A 17,949-nucleotide genomic window follows, 5' to 3' on the forward strand; every position below is an offset into this window, starting at 1 on the left:
ATAATTAGGATATGCATCCAATCACATGGCGTACTATAAGTGGTCAAAGTTCAAAATGAATCGATCGAAAAATGAAGGCAGGGATCCATTTTTAAGGTTTTCATAAAATCCAATATGGCCGCCAGGTCACATGACCTATGACGTCATATTTATGCCATGTATACAATCATGTATACATGAACCCGGATCATGATCGCACAAAAATTAAACACAAGGATATGGCATACAGTTCATAAAACATCAAAATCCGTACCTTTGTAATTAGACTGATGAACTGCATATGCCTGAAAATTAGGAAATAGACATGTAAATATTTCCTCTAATTGTCAAAAATAAGGTCAGAGTTCGATTACCCAACCCAGAAACATAAAATGGTGAACCTCACGTAAATCTTGACAAAAAACTCAAAAACCGACATGTTTGACTCAAAAATGACCTTTAAGATGACCTTGAGAGTTGACCTTGACCTCGAATCATCAAAATAACATCATAATTTGATTCCTCGACCTCGAAAACCCCTGAAAAGTGGTATCATACATGATTCCAACCCTTTTGGTTATTTAACTGATTTTCCTCTAATCCGGGTGGCGGCCATTTAGTATTTCGCCAATATGGGGCCCCCGGGGGGGGGGGGGCGCCCGTCTTTTGGCGCCCGTCAAAAATCGAAAGAGTATGGCATGGGCAACATCTGGGCCAAATTTGGTGCTTTTGGAAGAATTTGAACCAAATGGCCCCAAAATATCCCTAAGGGCCCTGACTAACAGAAATCCTAAAATAGCCCAGACAATATTATTGGTACCTTTTAGAAGTTGTTTGAACCAAATGGATTTCAAGCAGGTGATTCTCCTTTACTTTGGAATTGAACTCACCTGTGGTGAGTTGCAGGTGTCTGCAATATAAAAATCATTCATTCAACCAGTTTGAATAGAGAAAAGGAGTCATTCTGCTGTTTTGTGTCACTATGTGTACCACAATGAGCATGGAGAAAATATAGAAAACCAGAGGTGAGGAGGTCAGACACAAGATTGTAGCCAAGCATGGACAATCTCAAGGCTACAAAAGTCCATCTACAGAGACCTTGATTGTTTCTGTGTCCACCGTACACAAAGTTATCAGGAAATTTAAGGCCCATGGCACTGTAGCCAAACTCCCTAGACGTGGCCGCAAGAGAAAACTTGATCATAGATTGCAGCGAAGGATTGTTTGAATGGTGGAGAACGCACCTCGATCAACTGCCAAACAGATTCAAGCTGACCTTCAGACACAAGGTATGACAGTTTCAACTCGCACCATCCGTCACCACTTCAATGAAAGGAGACTCTGGAGGACCCTACTGCTGCTGAGAGAGAGACATAAGAAAGCCTGACTGGAGTTTGCCAAAACACACGTGAAAAAGCCAAACTCCTTCTGGGGGAATGTCCTGTGGATAAATGAGACCAAATTAGAGCTTTTTGGTAAAGCACATCATCTCTTTGTGTATAGAAAACAAAATGAAGCCTTCAAAGAAAAGAACACCTTCACTACAGTCAAAGATGGAGCAGGTTCAGTGATGTTTTGGGGTTGCTGTGCTGCCTCTGGCACTGGGTGCCTTGAATGTGTGCATGGCATCATGAAATCAGGAGATTACCAAGGCATTTTGGAACACAAAGTTGAACCCAGTGTCAGAAAGCTGGGCCTCCGTCGAAGGTCATGGGTCTTGCAGCAGGACAATGACCCCAAACACACTTTAAAAAGCACCCAGGAATGATTAAAGACAAAATATGCTGGACTGTTCTGAAGTGGCCAGCAATGAGTCCAGATCTAAATCCCATTGAACACCTGTGGGGAGATCTGAAAACAGTAGTTGGGAGAAGGCACCCTTCAAATCTGGGAGAACTGGAGCAACTTGCACAAGAAGAGTGGGCCAAACTGCCAGTAGAGAGGTGTCGGAAGCTCATTCATGGCTGTAGGAAGCAATTGACTGTAGTTATTTTGTCCAATGGCTGTGGTACCAAATATTAAGTCTAGGGTGTCAATAATTTTGTCAACGCCTTTTCTATTTATTTTCTGATTTAAAAGGATATATTAAGTTCTTAATCAAAAGCAAAGTTTCTGTAATATTAACAGTGAAATAAAGAATTGTGGATACCAAATACTTTCATGAATTTCAACTTCTTTTTCGGGAAAGTTATTTGAAAAAAGTGCAAGGGTGCCAATATTTTTGACCACGACTGTATGTGCTGCTTCATGAAATGGTGGCGCATGGTTTTGTGGTGGAATCAGGCCAGCTGTCCAGCCAATGGGTGGAAAGCAGTGGGGTGGAGTCAGGCCAGCTGTCCAGCCAATGGGTGTAAAGCAGTGGGGTGGAGTCAGGCCAGCTGTCCAGTGAATGGGTGTATGGGTGTCCAGCCAATCCTTAGATGGTCTGCCCACCGATTTCTGAATCCATAGTCCAAACAAACAGTTCGGCTATTTCGAAATAGATAATAAAATATGCCATATGTCTGTCTCATACACGGGATATTTTTCAAAACACAACAGTCTGTTTGTTATAAGCAAACAGAACACTCAAACTATAAATTGATGCGTAATTTTGCATCGTAAAGCAATAACAAATTTAAAAAAAATTGATTAAGCACCCTGAAAGTCTAACTTGTTCTGTAATTTATCATAATAAAACCTTAAACCAAGTATCAATTCAATATGTTAAAGTGTAAGGGGGAAAACAATGGAAAACTGAACCATGTCTAACATGTGATGTTTTCTAAGGCCAAAAAAGTCCAAACTCGATGGAAAAATGGCAAAACACCCCAAAATTCAAACTTGTTTTTTAAGTTATCATAATAAAGCCATATATCAAGTTTCAGTTGAATATGCTAAAGGGTAAGGGAAAAGTCTGGAAAACCCCAGGGGGGACGGACAGACGGACAGAGAGAAAACCTATATTCCCCTCCGGTGAAACTGGTAGGAGACTAATAACTAAATATATGTGTAGCTTTCGAAACCCTCCCCTTGCAGGATTGCTTATTCAGAAAGCTTATTCGACGTGTTTGCATTTTTAGAGGTACCTCGAGGTGTTCCGAATGAAATTGAGAGAAATATGGGGGAAATAAACGTTTTATTAAAAAATCTGGGGAAAAATGAATGGGTCCCTGCTTCTATTTCGTGAGATGCATGCATACTATATAGGACCTCTTTGAAAGGTCTTTCTGGCCATGTAGAAAGGCGGGGGTAAGAGGAGGGGGGGGGGGGGGGAAGGTGAGAGAGGAGGGTGAGAGGAAAGAGGGGCGAGGAGGTTAGAGGAGGAGGAAGGGAGAGAAAATAGGGAGAGTTAGGTCATAACTACTTTGAAAGCTTTTGTAATACTATATGGGGCCCACTTGAATTTGGGGAGGGGGAAGGAAGTGGGAGAGGAGAGAGTGGCTGTAGAGGGGGAGAGGAGAGAGTGATCATTGAGGGGGGAGAGGGAAGTAGGGATTGCTGAGGTCTTGAAGTAATATTTTACATTATGTGGATTATCCACAGTCACTGACATAGTTTAAGATTGGGGTGGAGGGGAGGGAGAGGGTGGTGGGGTAGAGAGAGTTGGAGGGGAAAGGTGGGGGAGAAGAAAAGGGGGAGGGAAGTGAGGAAAGGGCTGGGAGGAGTAAGGGGAAAGGAGGGAGGAGGGACCTGGTGTTGCCCGGCAATGCTGGGCCTTTGCGAGTGAGTTAAGAACGTACCTTGGTGTGTGTCTCTCTGTTTCAGGTACATATCCATGCTGCATCTCCACTTGAAATGGTGAGCTTGCAGATGTGGATCCTGACCTGCATGACACTTGACCAAACTGTGTGGAAAGCAGGGTACCACTCCCAGTACTGGGCTAAATAGTATAAATGAAACAATATGTCACCATGTGGAAACCGACAAGAGCAGGACTGAAAAATTATGCATGAAAATTGCACATTTAGAGATTTATGCAACAAGTTTTTGAGCAGATACATTTTCCAGCAAGCAAATGCAAATTATTAGTCTCATTCACAACAAATGAAATGCCATTGGCATCATGAAAGGCCAGCCAATTATTTTTTCCCAACCTGGTGTGGTGCTGTAGGATAAGGTGGTGGTGGTTTGTTTGTAGGAATTCCTGGAGGCAGAGAGAGTTGTCGGGGCCATGGAGATGGGCCGAGACCAGGGATGAGCTGCCTCGTCAAATTGGCAGGCTCCTGTAGGGCACACAAGACGTTTAAAAAGCCTAGATCAGCAACAAAACGTTATTTTTCTCAACAAAATCTAGGCTTATGGAAGAGAGGTGACATAAGGGTAAATCGGCAAGGATGACAGTGGGGCAACAGTTGGACATCATAGGAAAGGGTAAAAAGGTTGAAAAAAGCATATAAAAACACCAGAAAATGAGAGATCTCACATAGCTGCTCAATTTAACCTATATAAGTATAGATACCTACCCAACGCAAACCCAGTCAACGAGAGGGTGCCCCAGGGAGGCTCTATGCACTAAGTAGTTAAAAGGAAGATAAGGATGAATGTTGCGAGCTTCACTTCCTGGTTTATAAGCATTTAAAACTTTGAAATTCCATGGGGTGGGCGCTTTACTATAAGACTATAGGACAATGTTGTTGTTTGGTATGCAGCCTGTGGCTGCTGGTTGCATCATTCGTCCAGAAGCACGTTTGTGCCGCTGATGCAGTGCCCCAATTACCAGTGAGATGGTAGTCAATTGGCCAACTCTGGAATGATGACAGTGTGGCGGACACGAAAGCCCACTGGTGTGGTGACATCATTCCGCGCACCAAGTGGGCGGCGGCCACGCCCGAGGGGTAGGCGTGGCCTCAGGATATACACCGGGCGCGCAGCCCGGAGCGCGCCAGTGCTACAGTGACCTCTTTGAATAAAGAACATTAAACTTACCGCGTTGTCCGCTTCCTCCTTGGTAGCAAGTCGCGCGCGTAGCACCGCATGCTTCATTGGTGACCTCCGACATTCGAGTCAGCCGTCGCTGACCACCCGAAACCGCCGCAACAATGGCTACCAACGCGGTCTCCATCAAGCTCCCCGAATTCTGGGAGTCACAAGCCGAAGTTTGGTTCCTGCAGGCAGAAGCCCAGTTCCGACTTCGAGGCATCACGGTGGCCGGGACCATGTACTGCAACGTGGTCGCCGCCCTCGGGCCCGGCACGGCCACCCGCGTCGTATCGGTCCTAAGGGATCCACCTGCTGACGGCAAGTACGAGGCGGTCAAGCGTCTCCTCCTCGCCACGTTCGGCCTTACGGTGGACGCACGGGCCGATCGCCTCTTGGACCTCCCCAAGATCGGGGACACGTGACCGTCGGTCCGTATGGACCATATGCTGGCGCTCATGGGCGACGAAACCCCGAACGCTCTATTCCGGGCGTTGTTTCGACGCCAGCTGCCAGCACGAGTCCGCCTCGCTTTGGCTGGTTCCGCGTTAACGGAACCCCGTGCGCTCACTGCCGAGGCCGACAAATACTACGCGGCTTTGGACACGCAGGCGAGTCTTGGCGCGGTTGCCGCTCCCGAGGCTTTCCCCGATGCACCGCACCTCGTGTCCGCCGTCACGCCCCGCCCACCACCACCGCCGCGAAGAAAACCGCGGCCTCCGACGCCGCAGCTGCCCGCCTGGTGTTTCATCCACGCCAAGTTCGGCCACGAGGCTCGGCAGTGTCGCCCGCCGTGCTCATTCGGCAGGTCGGGAAACGGGCAAGCCGGCGCTCGGTGGCAACGGTGAGCGTCGGCAATTCAAACAGCCTTCTGTACATAACGGACACCTTGTCCGGGCGCCATTACCTGTGCGACACGGGGGTGCAGGTGAGTGTCGTTCCTGCCGGTACGTCCGACAAGCACACCGCGGGTCGAGGTCCCGCGCTGCTTGCGGCCAATGGTACGTCTATACGCACGTACGGAAAACGGTCTCTCTCTGCGGTTCGGAGGGCAGGTTTTCCGTTGGTCGTTCGTTACGGCCGACGTGCCCATGGCACTGCTTGGCGCGGACTTCTTATGTGCTAATGGATTACTGGTCGATGTAAAGCGCAGAAGGCTTGTCCAGGCTGAGACGTTCAGCTCGCCCGCGTGCACGCTGCCCGCCTCGTTGAGCAGCTCACAGAGCGGCTCACCGAGCGGCTTGCTGAGCGGTTCCGTTCCGGCCAGGTTCATCTGTACGCTTCCGGCAGCGGACGAATTTGCCCGCCTCCTCGCGGGTTTCCCGGCCCTCACGCGGCCCACCTTCTCGGCAGGGACCGTCAAGCACGGGGTGGAACATCACATCCCCACCGCCGGGCCACCGGTCTACGCCCGGGCACGCCGCCTCGAGCCGACGAAGCTCGCCGTAGCTAAAGTGGAGATCACTACGCTGGAGCGGCTCGGCATCGTGCGGCGCTCCGAGAGCGCGTGGGCGTCCCCGCTCCACATCGTGCCCAAGCCCGGCGGGGGATGGCGACCGTGCGGGGACTACCGGCGCCTCAACGACGCCACCACCCCCGACCGCTACCCCGTCCCCCACATCCAGGACTTCTCCGCCCGGTTGGCGGGGATGTCCTTCTTTTCAAAGGTGGACCTCGTACGCGGCTACCATCAGGTCCCTGTCAGGCCGGAGGACATCCCGAAGACGGCTGTCATCACGTCGTTCGGGCTTTTCGAATTTCTTCGGATGCCCTTCGGTTTGAAAAATGCGGCTCAGGCGTTCCAGCGCCTCATGGACAGCGTCTTGCGCGGCTTGGATTTTTTGTACGTCTACCTGGACGACATCCTTGTCGCCAGCGCGTCCAAAGAAGAGCACCTTCGTCACCTCCGCACGCTCTTCGAACGTCTGGGCCAGCACGGCCTGATCGTGAACCCCGCCAAGTGCCGGTTTGGTGTCGCTGAAATCGACTTTTTGGGGCACCGCGTCACCAGGCACGGGGCCGTCCCCCTACCGGCCAAGGTGGAGGCGGTGAAGGGGTTTTCCGCGCCCCCGCACGATCAAGGGGCTCCAGGAGTTCCTGGGCATGGTAAACTTTTACCATCGGTTCCTGCCCCGCATCGCCCAGCTCTTGCGCCCCTTACACGAGGCCCTTCGAGGGAAGCCGGGCAAAGGTGACGTTACCTGGACCGAGCAGATGGACGCGGCGTTCTCGGGCGCGAAGCTCGCCTTGGCCAACGCCACAATGCTCGCGCACCCGGCACCCGATCGCCCTCACCACCGACGCCTCGGACTACGTGGTGGGCGCGGTGCACGAGCAATGGGTGCGTGGTGCTTGGCAACCGCTGGCGTTCTTCAGCCGGCAGCTTCGCCCGCCCGAACGCCGTTACAGTACCTTCGACCGCGAGTTGCTTGGGCTTCACCTGGCGGTCAGGCACTTCCGCCATCTGCTCGAGGGCCGTGCGTTCACGGCCTTCGTCGACCACAAGCCGCTGGTTTTCGCGATGGGCAAGGTCGCCGAGCCGTGGTCGGCCCGGCAACAGCGTCACCTCGCGGCCGTGTCCGAGTACACGACGGACATCCGACACGTCGCGGGAAAGGACAACCCGGTGGCCGACTGCCTTTCCTGGGCCGTCGCCCACGCAGTCCACCTTGGCATCGACTATGCCCGGATGGCGGCGGACCAGGCCGCCGACCCCGGGGTCCAGGCCTTGTGGACCGCCGTCACAGGCCTCCGCGTCACCGAGGTGCCCTTCGACGGCGCGGGCACGGCCCTCGTTTGGTGTGCAAATACAGGTGAATGGAGAATGGTTGTGTGGAATACATGGAGTATGGAATACATGGAGTATGGAATGGATGGTGTGGAGGGAGTATGGTGGAAACTGTGGAGTGGAGTGGATGGTGCGAAGGTGTGTATGGGGAGGATGGACCCCATCACGAATACCCGGAGAGGGTAGTTTAAGAGTTAGGTAGAGGGAGTAGGTAAATTGTGGTTGGATATTGGCATCTGTGGTGCGTGTGGAAGAATGGTGTTTGGATGGGTGCATTAGTGATGTGGAAATGGCTGGGCGTGTGGCCTGTTAGTGTGTGTCGTTAAATGGGCACTCCGCCACTGTGAGGATGTCGGCCAGTTGAGGCCGCAGGTGGGCTCTGGGAGCCGGTAGAGTTGTGGATGGGGCCTGAGGATCCGGAGGACGGACCCGGGTAGCCCAGTGTCAGAGAGGGCACCGAGTGGGGAGAGCGCCAGAGGGCCTTCCCCAGGTAGATAGGTTAGGGTAAGGAGCAGGTAAGCTCAGAGGCAACTACAGTGGTGGAGGTGTGCAGGTGGGTAGACCTGCTGGGAGAGCCACACGACCCAGTCCTGAAATTGTGCAAAGGCACAGGGAGTTGAATCGGGGGAGTAAGACCCCAAATTGATGAAGCACCACAGTTTGGTCAATGGGAATTTGGTTCTTAAAACCGCATAGAGTAAGATGGCCAATGGATTGGCGGGGAAAGACCCCGGGTAGTGTAAAGTGTGTTAATGTCATTTAGAAGGTAGATAGGATGGAGATCTCCTCGCACCATCTACATCCACTCACCTGAGGTAACGACGGTGCTCCACACCATGCCATGGTTTGTTGTTGTTGTTTTTTGTGCAAATGTTTGGATTGTGAGACGCATCATGACGTGGGTGAGACATTGTGCTTTGATGTTCCATCTCTCCCTCCTTATGAGGATTGATGATGAATTGGTGATGGCAAATTTTGGATTAGAGGGATTGTGGTGACGAATTTGGTATAGGGGAAATATGGGGAAGACGAGACAGTAGTGACGGATTTGTAAATGTGTAGGTAGATTTTTGTAAATACGGGGTAAGGGCAAGGGTAGAGTGGGTAACAGGGGGGGTGACGTACGGTAGGGACGAGCTTTTCTCTGCTCAGTCTCCAGACGCACCTCACCTTGCATTGCCTTTATTGATGTGTACCCTTGTGACCTTACCCCTCGCTAACCTGCCCTCTCTGTCTTCCTTCCCCGACCCATGGATCGTGCTCTCTGGGCACTGAGGGGAGCGTGCGGGAGTCCACCATTGTGTGCCCGAACTCTTGCAACCACAGCTGCCTGCATCGATGCACCACTTATGGACCACATGTCTGTGGCTGAGCACCACTTATGGACCCCATGGGTTGGGTCATGGCCCCTCTGCTGGAACCGGCCATGATGGCCCGAGATCTTGCTGGCGGACCTCGGTAACGTGGCACCTTTGCCATACAGGTGAACCACCCCTAGTCGGCCCCTGTGGGCCATAAATAACGATGGACACGTTTTGTGAATTTTTCGATTTATTATGTCCAAATAGGCCGCCAGCAAGAAGAACATGAAGAGAGACAACATCTGGAAGAACATTGTCCAGCAGAGGGAGCCAAAGAGCAAGAGCACCAGGGGTTTGTTTATTTATATTATGAACTGGTGACTGTGCACTCCGGTGCGTTTTCTTGGTGCTTTATGGTGCTGGTGCGTCGATGCAGCGCAGGCTGTCTCCCCCCCCCAAAAGAACAATCACAGGTCCTGGGTTAGTTTTGTAAATACCATTAGCGTCAATTATAAATAATGCTCCCCACCGTTCATGTTTAGTTTGAGAACAATTCCGCAATTCGGTTATCCTGTGGGTGTAAATCTGTTAGGCAGGGTGCAATGCAGCAGGGGGACATACTTATTTGTGTTTTAAAACTGTCACACTCAGGGTCAGGTTAAATGTAGAGGGAACTACACCTACGTGTCACACTAAAGTTAAAGTTTATAGGCCCGACGACGTGCCTAGAGGATGAGGGTGCAGTGTTGCGGATTTGAGAATCCTGTGTTTTTTTTTATTGTTGTAAGTGTAATGAATCTTGTTGTAAATATCACCCTCTGTAGTGTAATGAATCTTGTTGTAAATATCACCCTCCGTAGTGTAAAGGTCAAAGGTTGTCCTAGTTAATCCATCGCATACACGTAGCCAATCATATACCCTTTTAAGTAGTTATCTCATTATTATGTGTATTAGTTTAAGGCTCTGTCTTCCATTAATTGACACTGCATTGCACCAAATTCAAATAAGATAGGTCCCCTTCTGGTTTTCTATCCCAGCGGTGCGAGTGGTTTTCTACCCCGCAAGACACCATTGGCCATGTGCTCTGTCTCGGAGAAGAAGGGGGAGGAGCCGCCAAATCACGGGCGTGGCCCGCCCCTCGTCACCAGGAGGTGGAGCCAGGAAGCCCTCGCGCCCAACCAGGACTCAGTGGGTAAGGCTTGGTAGGGCGTAGGATATAACCCGCGGCGGGACGCCCCCACCTGAGATGCGGGAGATGCGGCAGAGACGGGAGATGAACTTTGAACCACCGCAGCTTTAACCACCGCAGCTTGAACCACCGCAGCTTTAACCACCGCAGCTTTGAGCTTTAACGGCGGTTCGACCCGCGGCCGCGAAGCAACGCCGCCGTGCAAAGCCGCTGGAGGAGGGTCGGCGGCTGCTCACCTCGAGCACACACCAACCGGACCCGCATCCTTCCCGTCTTGTGATACCACCTCCTCGTCAGTCCAGCCATCCTCCTCCACCCGAACCTTCGTCTCCTTCCTGCCATCCCTATCACCATCCCCCGTGTCAGTCTGATTGTCGTTCATCTTTTATGTTGTCCTGGGGTTAAGTAAGACTGTTTAGTATAAGCTAGAAATTGCTCTGTGTCCTTCTGGTCCTTCCCTCCTTCTGTAAATTATTTTCTTTTCTTTCCTTCTCCTTGGTTCTTTTGGTTGTGTAAATAATCTATATAATAATACCGTAAGGACTCGACTTTGTTATCCCTTTTACGCCGCACCCAGTGACCCGATGCCCACGGCACCAATGGATTTACGATCTACGAACCGCGCTCTTTGTTTATCACGTACAGCCACACTCTAAAAATCTGAATTAGTCGACTTTGGGGCCCAAAAGCATCCGATTAACTGCCGATACGATGCCATCTTACGACGCCATCGTATTGGCGTCTGCTGGGCAAAGGCGATGCCAGCCGTCCGCTGATTGGACAGTCGAGTGGTGTGAACATGGGTGGTGTGAACCAAATGGTCTTTTTATTCCCTTGAACATTTTAAATTAGGATATATAAGGAAACGTCTTTATCGTCATTTTAATAAAGTTAAATGGAGTGACGTTGCGATACTCGGGGTGCGTTGCATAAATCCTCGTAACTCAGAGAGGTGTAGCAGGTGGCGAGACGTAAGGAAGCTTAAAGATAACGAGCTGAAAACAGACGAACGATATGTCAATCTCTTTCTACACCGAACGGAAATAAAAGTATGAGAGCGGGAAGGCATGGCCTGAGCACTTCGAACAGAGGACTGATTGGACTTAACTTAAAGAGAAAAAATTGGAGCGTAACGGAAGAAGCAGATGCCATGAGCGCTCCCCTATGCCATCCATGATGGTACACTCTATCCATACACCATATCCTCCCTTCCGTGGATGTTCCACGGGTTTCGGCTAGTAGTGAGTAATAAATCATATTTGTATTTCCTACCTTCGTTCTTCTTCTTCATGCTCGTCCGGTCGTCTTTGTGATTTCCCCATTGAAAACCTGTGGCGCGATTTTGGACAACGTTTCAGGATCGGGTTTAGTCTCTGCTAATGGTTCGTGCCGCGGTTGCTAAACCGCTCGGCAATTAACATCTGTCCGCGGTCGCGAACGAGGTTGCGCCCCTGCCTCTCTGGAGGGAGCTGTGCAACTTCAGGACTCACATCGGTCAGTCAAAAACAAAGGGGATTAATCCTCCCTTCTTAAGGGGAAAAAGGCCGACGTAGAGATCCGCAACAATATATATATATATATATATATATATATATATATATATATATATATATATATATATATATATATATATATATATATATATATATATATATATATATATATATATATATATATATATATATATATATATATTGTTGCGGATATGGGATTTGGCCTCCATCCATATCCGCTTGTAAATATTTCCCCAATACTTCCCAACTATCCCCAATCCCCCATTCCCTAGTCCCATTTTCTGTAAACAACACTCTGTAGAACCGACCTTCCCCTATTTCCCCCATTAAATGTCGCACCCAGGTTCACCGCATCTCACGTAGATAACTATAGGACATCTTGCTAGTTATTCTTAGTCTATGTCAGTTAAGGACTCGTTTCCATTAATTCTGACTCTTCGTTGCACCAGAATGTGATTGTATGGCACCGTTAGAAAGTTTAGGACCTCCCAATACCTCCCCGCAGCTCTTCCTCATGGTACAACAACAACTACAACAACAGCGGCGGCGGCGCGGGGAGTGTGCGTCCTCACTCCGGCTTGGTTAGCCGCCATTGAACATGTGCTCCGACGGGGTTACCACGCAGGGGCTCGCTGTCAGCTCCTCGTCAAGGGCGGAGCCCGGTAACCCCCCGCACCCAATAAGAAGCGGCGGACCGATTCCATCTGGGGCGGAGCTAACGAGCTGAGGGCGTGTCACTCCCCGCTGGACATGCGCAGGAAGAGGGAGGTGACGTCAGATGCGCCTCAGCTTGGAGAAGAAAGGACGCCACCTCCTAGCGCTGAGAAATACCTCCCCGCATCTCTGGACCGGACCGGGTCGATTCTGCCCCTGAGCCAAGGTGCACCTTGAGCTATCGACTGCCTGCCCTTCCCTGCCATCAATCCCCGTGTAAGTCAGTCTTGTCCCGTTTGTCTGTGGTCTGTCGGGAATAAGATAAGACTGTGTCTAAGTGCCCATCTTGCTGTGCTTTACCTCTTGCCGTGTAATCTAACCGTTCTGCATAACCAATATTATATCCTCCTCCGGAGGTCTTGAGAACTGTACCCCTTGTGTCGTTGCCTTAATCCCAGCCGTTGTGTCCTTTCCTTCATTGATTTAGCATAGCGCGATTCGGCCAACGTTCGAGTGTAATCGGGTAAACTGTGCGAACACGGCGGCCATTCCGCTCGGTCAAGCAACATCTAAGTCGTGTCCGTAACAATTGGTTGTCAGGAGTTGGATTCGGACCTGGGACTAAATTTGTTAGGCCCAAATTTTGGAACACCAATTGTACTATTAGAGTAACAATTGGTGTCGAGGAGTGAGATTGGACCCGAAGCGCGTTTCACGCGCTCGAAATTATAACGGCGAAATTTGATTGTGTTTTACAAAAATAAAAACCCGAATTTTGAAAGTCGCGCTATGGCAGATCAAGGCGGCTGGGTTCCGGTAGAGGAGAGTGAGGCAGGTTCGATCCAGGACCAAATTGAGGGACAAGAGGAGAGCGAAGCAGTGAGGGTGGCAGGCTCGCAAAATAGCGTCGTCGCGCACGAGGTTACGGGCGCGCAAAATGGCGCCTCGCACATGGCCACGGCGACCGCGCCCGCGACCGTAGTAGCGCCACTGGTGGATTTGAACCTTTTTATGATGCAAATGAAGGCCCTTATGGAAAAGAATAGTGAGCAATTGGGAGACCAAATTAGAGGTTTGAAAAGCAGTATGGGACAAATGGGGAACCGGATGGATGCTCAGGGTGAGCGATTGGAGGGCCAAATGGGGTCCAATAGCGAGAAATTGAGGGAGGACATGGGGACAATAGCCAATGGTTAGAACAAAGGATGGGGTCCAATAGCGAGAAATTGAGGGAGGACATGGGGGCCCAGATCGGAGAGTTAGGGAGTAGAATAGAGGGATTAGACAATAGATTAGGGGAAATACAGGAGGGGTTAATGGGGGTAGCAAACAGAATGGCCGTTCAGGAGAATCAAATGGAAGGGATGAAACAGGGGTTAGAGGGGTTAGAAAACAGTATGGAAGGCAAATTGAGGGACATGAGGGACCAAGCGGAAAGGGAAGTTAAACAAATGGGGCAGCAGATAGAGGGGGTCAGAATGGGGGTAGAAACTAGATTGGATGCTCACAGGGAGGAAATGGAGCAGATGAGGGTGGCATCTGGGCAGGAGATGCAAGTGATGGGAGAAGAGATCAGAAGAGGTGTGAGTGAGGAGGTCGGAGGAGTGCGCGAGGAGGTGAGGCACTGTGAGGAGCGCATGGAGAAGGAGGTGAGAAAGGGGACTGTAAAGTTACAAGGGGGCATAGAGGACCTGACGCAGGAGGTGGAACAGCTGACGGTGGGACAGACTGAGTTAGTGGAGCAGGTACAAAGGAACACTGCGGTACTAGGAGGGTTAAAAGCGACACAGAAAGAACTAAAAGACGACTTGATAGCGACGAAGAGGGAATGTCGGATGGCACGTGAGGGACTGACAACGAGGTTGGACGAGGTGACAGAGGTAATGGAGACGAAGGACCGGCAGGTAAGGACGCACATAGAAACGGTCAAGGTAGCCTTGGAGGACGAGCTTGAGGAGACGTACCGGGAAATAAAAGAGGTGAAGCAGAAATTAGAAGAAGTGGAAGAAGGGGTGAGCGAAATTAAGAAGCGACGGAGAGAGGATAAGAAAGAGATAAAGGAGGAAGTAAAAGAATTGGTCCAAAGTCTGTGTTCGGATCGTGATGATGTGCTCATTAACCGGATGAGGGATTCGCAGGTGATGGAGGAGAAGCGAAGAGAAAGAGGACCCGGTGTAAGTGGTGACCAATATGGTCGTGCGTATGATGCGCCAGGTGATTTAAGAAGCTTGGGGGTCGAGATGGACCCGGGTGTTCGTGAGAGGCCGTTGGTGAAGTGTGCGACAGGTCTGGTGTGCGAAAAAGGAGGTGTGCGAGAAAGTCCGACTCTGGGGTGTGTGAGGAAAAAGTGCGTGCCAAGGAGTGAGGGTGCTGGCGAGAGTGAGTCGGTCGTAGCGCGTGTGCGAGGGAGCACATGGAAGCGCGTAGTGAGGAGTGTTACGGAGAGTGTAAAGGGAGAATGCACGCCTGTGGTGCGTGTTACAGAGGATGTAACGGGAGAGGGTGTGCGAGAAAGATGTGTGACGGACAGGTGCATGGGGAAAGAGTGCGCTGTCAAAAGTAAGGAAGAGTGTACACCTGTGGTGAGTGTTACAGAGGGTGTGACGGGAGAGTGTGCGCAAGAGTGTGCGCGAGAAAGGTGTGTAACGGACAGGTGCATGAGGAAAGAGTGCGCTGTCGGGAGTAAGGGTGAGTGCGTTGTCAAGAGTGGAGGTGAGAGTAGTGAGAGTGGCACGGAGCGTGAGTTGGTTGTGACAGGTGAGAAAGGATGTACACCTGGAATGGAAGGATGCACACCTGGAATGGTAGAGCGTGTGTGGGAATGCACGCTGGAATTGGTAGTGAGGCACGTGGTTGGGTGTGCGAGTGAGAGCACACCTGTGATTGTCACAGAGGAGGTGACCGAGGAGGGGGCGCGAAGAGGTGTGTTGGTGAGGTGTGCGAGCGACGAATGTGTGCCAAGGTGTTCGGTGGTCAGGTGTGTGACCAAGTCGGTGAGTGGAATGAGTGTACCGAGGTTTGTAAGGAAAGGTACGAGGAGCATGGGAACAGCTGGAGGTATGAGCAAGAAAGGGGTAGCGTATGCGTGTAAGCATGCAGGTGAGGCACCGACGGTAACCGGGTTAGCGGTTAGAGCGACTTTTAGCCGAATCGGGCCCTCGGTGCGTGCCGGGCTTCGCGTGCCGCGAGAACCAGCGGGGATCCGAGCCACGGCGGGTTCGAAAGGACCGCCGTACGCGATCCACGCTGGGCCTCGCTTTGAACGGCCGCGTCCGTGCTCCACTAGGCGGAGCTGGCAGCCCGATAGGAAGGGTCGTCATGGCGACCACTTTTTGTTGAGACGTGCCGGCAGGTCGAGATCGGGACATTGGATGGCTCCACGCCGAGGTGGTGCGTGGGATCTCGGCCCGGGTAAGCCCCCGTCCCTGCCCCGAATGCGGGACGTATCCAGCCGCTGCCACCAAACAACCCGCATTCATGGCTTGGCTGTACGAAGCCGAGCTTTAGAAGGGAATTGGCGCACCGAGAGGATCTAATAAGTAGACGGGTGATGAGGTTAGTGTTTTGGACCCAAAATTAGAAAAAAACAAAATTTGATGATTGGCAAAGGATTGGCAGTAATGATTGGCAGATGATGGGTAGTGATTGGCAAATTTTTGATTTGTTTGAAATTTGATGTGCAAAATTGGTAGTGGGAGATGCCCGATGTGGTGGGATGGCAACTCTGTCATCCCTCACAAACATGGGGCAAATGCACAATAGTTTATGGGGTTTATGGCAGTGAAAACTAGCCCGGGAGGGCTTGGTTATATTGATAGGGATCTAGCGAAGATGACATTAGGTAACGTTAAGTTTAGATAGTGACTGATACCTGTAGAGGGGACGCAGGTAGATTAGTGTGGATTATAATGACGTGGGAGCGCAATAGTTTAAAGGGGCGACTGGGAAGCGCAAGTTTCAGAGGGGAGTAGTTAGCTGAGATGATGCCGTGTGTGTGAGGATTGAACAGGTGTGATTGCACAGGTGTGCAACTGAACAGGTGTGTGGAGCAGTGTATGAGTGAGTGATGGTGATGTGTGTTGTGTTGACCAACTGGTCCAGGAAGAGGAGGAGGGTGCAGGTGGCACCAGGTATGATTGCACAGGTGTGCAACGACAGGTGAATGGAGGACAGGTGTATGGAATAAATGGTATGGAGTATTGGAATGGATGGTCGTGGAGTGAGTATGGTGGGAATTGTGGAGTGGAGTGGATGGTGCGAAGGTGTGAATGGGGGAAGAGTGGACCCCCATCACAGATACCCGGGGCGGGTAGTGTAAGTGTTAGGTAGAGGGTACAGGTAAATTGTGGTTGGATATTGGCATCTGTGGTGCGTGCGGGTGACAGAATGGTATTTGGATGGGTGCATTAGTGTTGTGGAAATGGCTGGGCGTGTAGCCTGTTAGTGTGTGTAGTTGGTTTGGGCACTCCACCACTGTGAGGATGTCGGCCAGGTGAGGCGGCAGGTGGGCTCTGGGAGCCGTTAGTGTCAGTGGGTGCCTGAGGATCCCGGGTGTGGATCAGGCAGCCCGTGCCAGAGAGGGCACTGAGGGGGTGAGAGTGCGAGAGGGCCTTCCCCAGTTAGTTAGGTTAGGGTGAGGAGCAGGTAAGCTCGGGTGGCAACTACAGTGGTGGAGGTGTGCAGGTGGGTAGACCTGCTGGGAGAGCTACACGTCACAGCCCAGAAATTGTGCGAAGGCACCGGGAGATGAATCGGGGGAGTGAGACCCCAAATTGAGAGGCACCACAGTTTGGTCAATGGGAATTGGTTTTTAGAACCCATAGTGTAAGTTGGCCAATGGATTGGCAGGGAAAGACCCCGGGTAATGTAAAGTTGTTAAAGTCATTTAGGAAATAGTTAGGATTGATGAACCTGTCGCACCATACGCAGCCACTTACCTGTGGTGATGATGACTCCACACCTGTGTTCCTTTGTTCTGTGTTGCAGGAAGTGAGAATTGCTGTTGGATTTGTGAGACGCATCACGACGTGGATGAGACATTGGGGTGATTCCATCTCTCCCTCCTTAGGAGGGACTGATGATGAATTGGTGATGGCAAATTTTGATGTTGAGTTGGAGATGGCAAATTTTGATGAGAGTTGGAAATGGCAAAATTTGATTGGTTAGGAGGGAGAGAAGACGAATTTGGTTTATGGGAGGAACGGGGAAGACAGTAGGGACGTTTGTTGAAGTGTAAAGTAGATGTTTATGGGTAGTGTTGTGTTTTGTGGATACAGTAAGGGGTAAGGGAGGGGCAATGTAGGTTACCTGGTGGGGGGGGGGGGGCGTACGGTAGGAACGTACCTGTCTCACCTGGTTCCCATGTGCCCCCAGTGTGCATCACCTTGTATTGCGTGCACTTTTGCGCCCTTATCACCTTACTCACTTGTCTTCTTCTTTTGTCTCCCACCTCCGAGGATCTGGCTTTGGGGCAGAGAGAGAGGAGAGAGAGGTGCTGGCTCCGCAGTTGTGGGCCTGTACTTTCGCTGCTTGCTGCCTGGATCGATACACCATATGGACCGCAATTTTTGTGGCCGCCAACCATGGACCGCAGTTCTTTTGCGGCCAAGCACCACCCGTTGATGG

The 17,949-nt window shown here is 51.1% G+C and overlaps 1 protein-coding gene across 3 annotated transcripts in view; it reads right to left on the reverse strand.

The window, feature by feature from the left end:
• Nucleotides 1-17,949, reverse strand: part of LOC137431293 (histone-lysine N-methyltransferase 2C) — a 303,001-nt gene that overhangs the window by 110,151 nt on the left and 174,901 nt on the right. For all 3 annotated transcript variants that reach the window (XM_078781817.1, XM_078781819.1, XM_078781818.1), the window contains exons 33-34: nt 4,056-4,184; nt 3,702-3,841 (exon numbers count right to left, since the gene is read on the reverse strand). In XM_078781817.1, the coding sequence (XP_078637943.1) occupies nt 3,702-3,841; nt 4,056-4,184 (269 nt within the window). The remainder of the gene's footprint in view (nt 1-3,701; nt 3,842-4,055; nt 4,185-17,949) is intronic.

This window comes from Myxine glutinosa, chromosome 7 (genome assembly GCF_964187855.1).
Source record: "Myxine glutinosa chromosome 7, kmMyxGlut1.1, whole genome shotgun sequence".
Classification (NCBI taxonomy): domain Eukaryota; kingdom Metazoa; phylum Chordata; class Myxini; order Myxiniformes; family Myxinidae; genus Myxine; species Myxine glutinosa.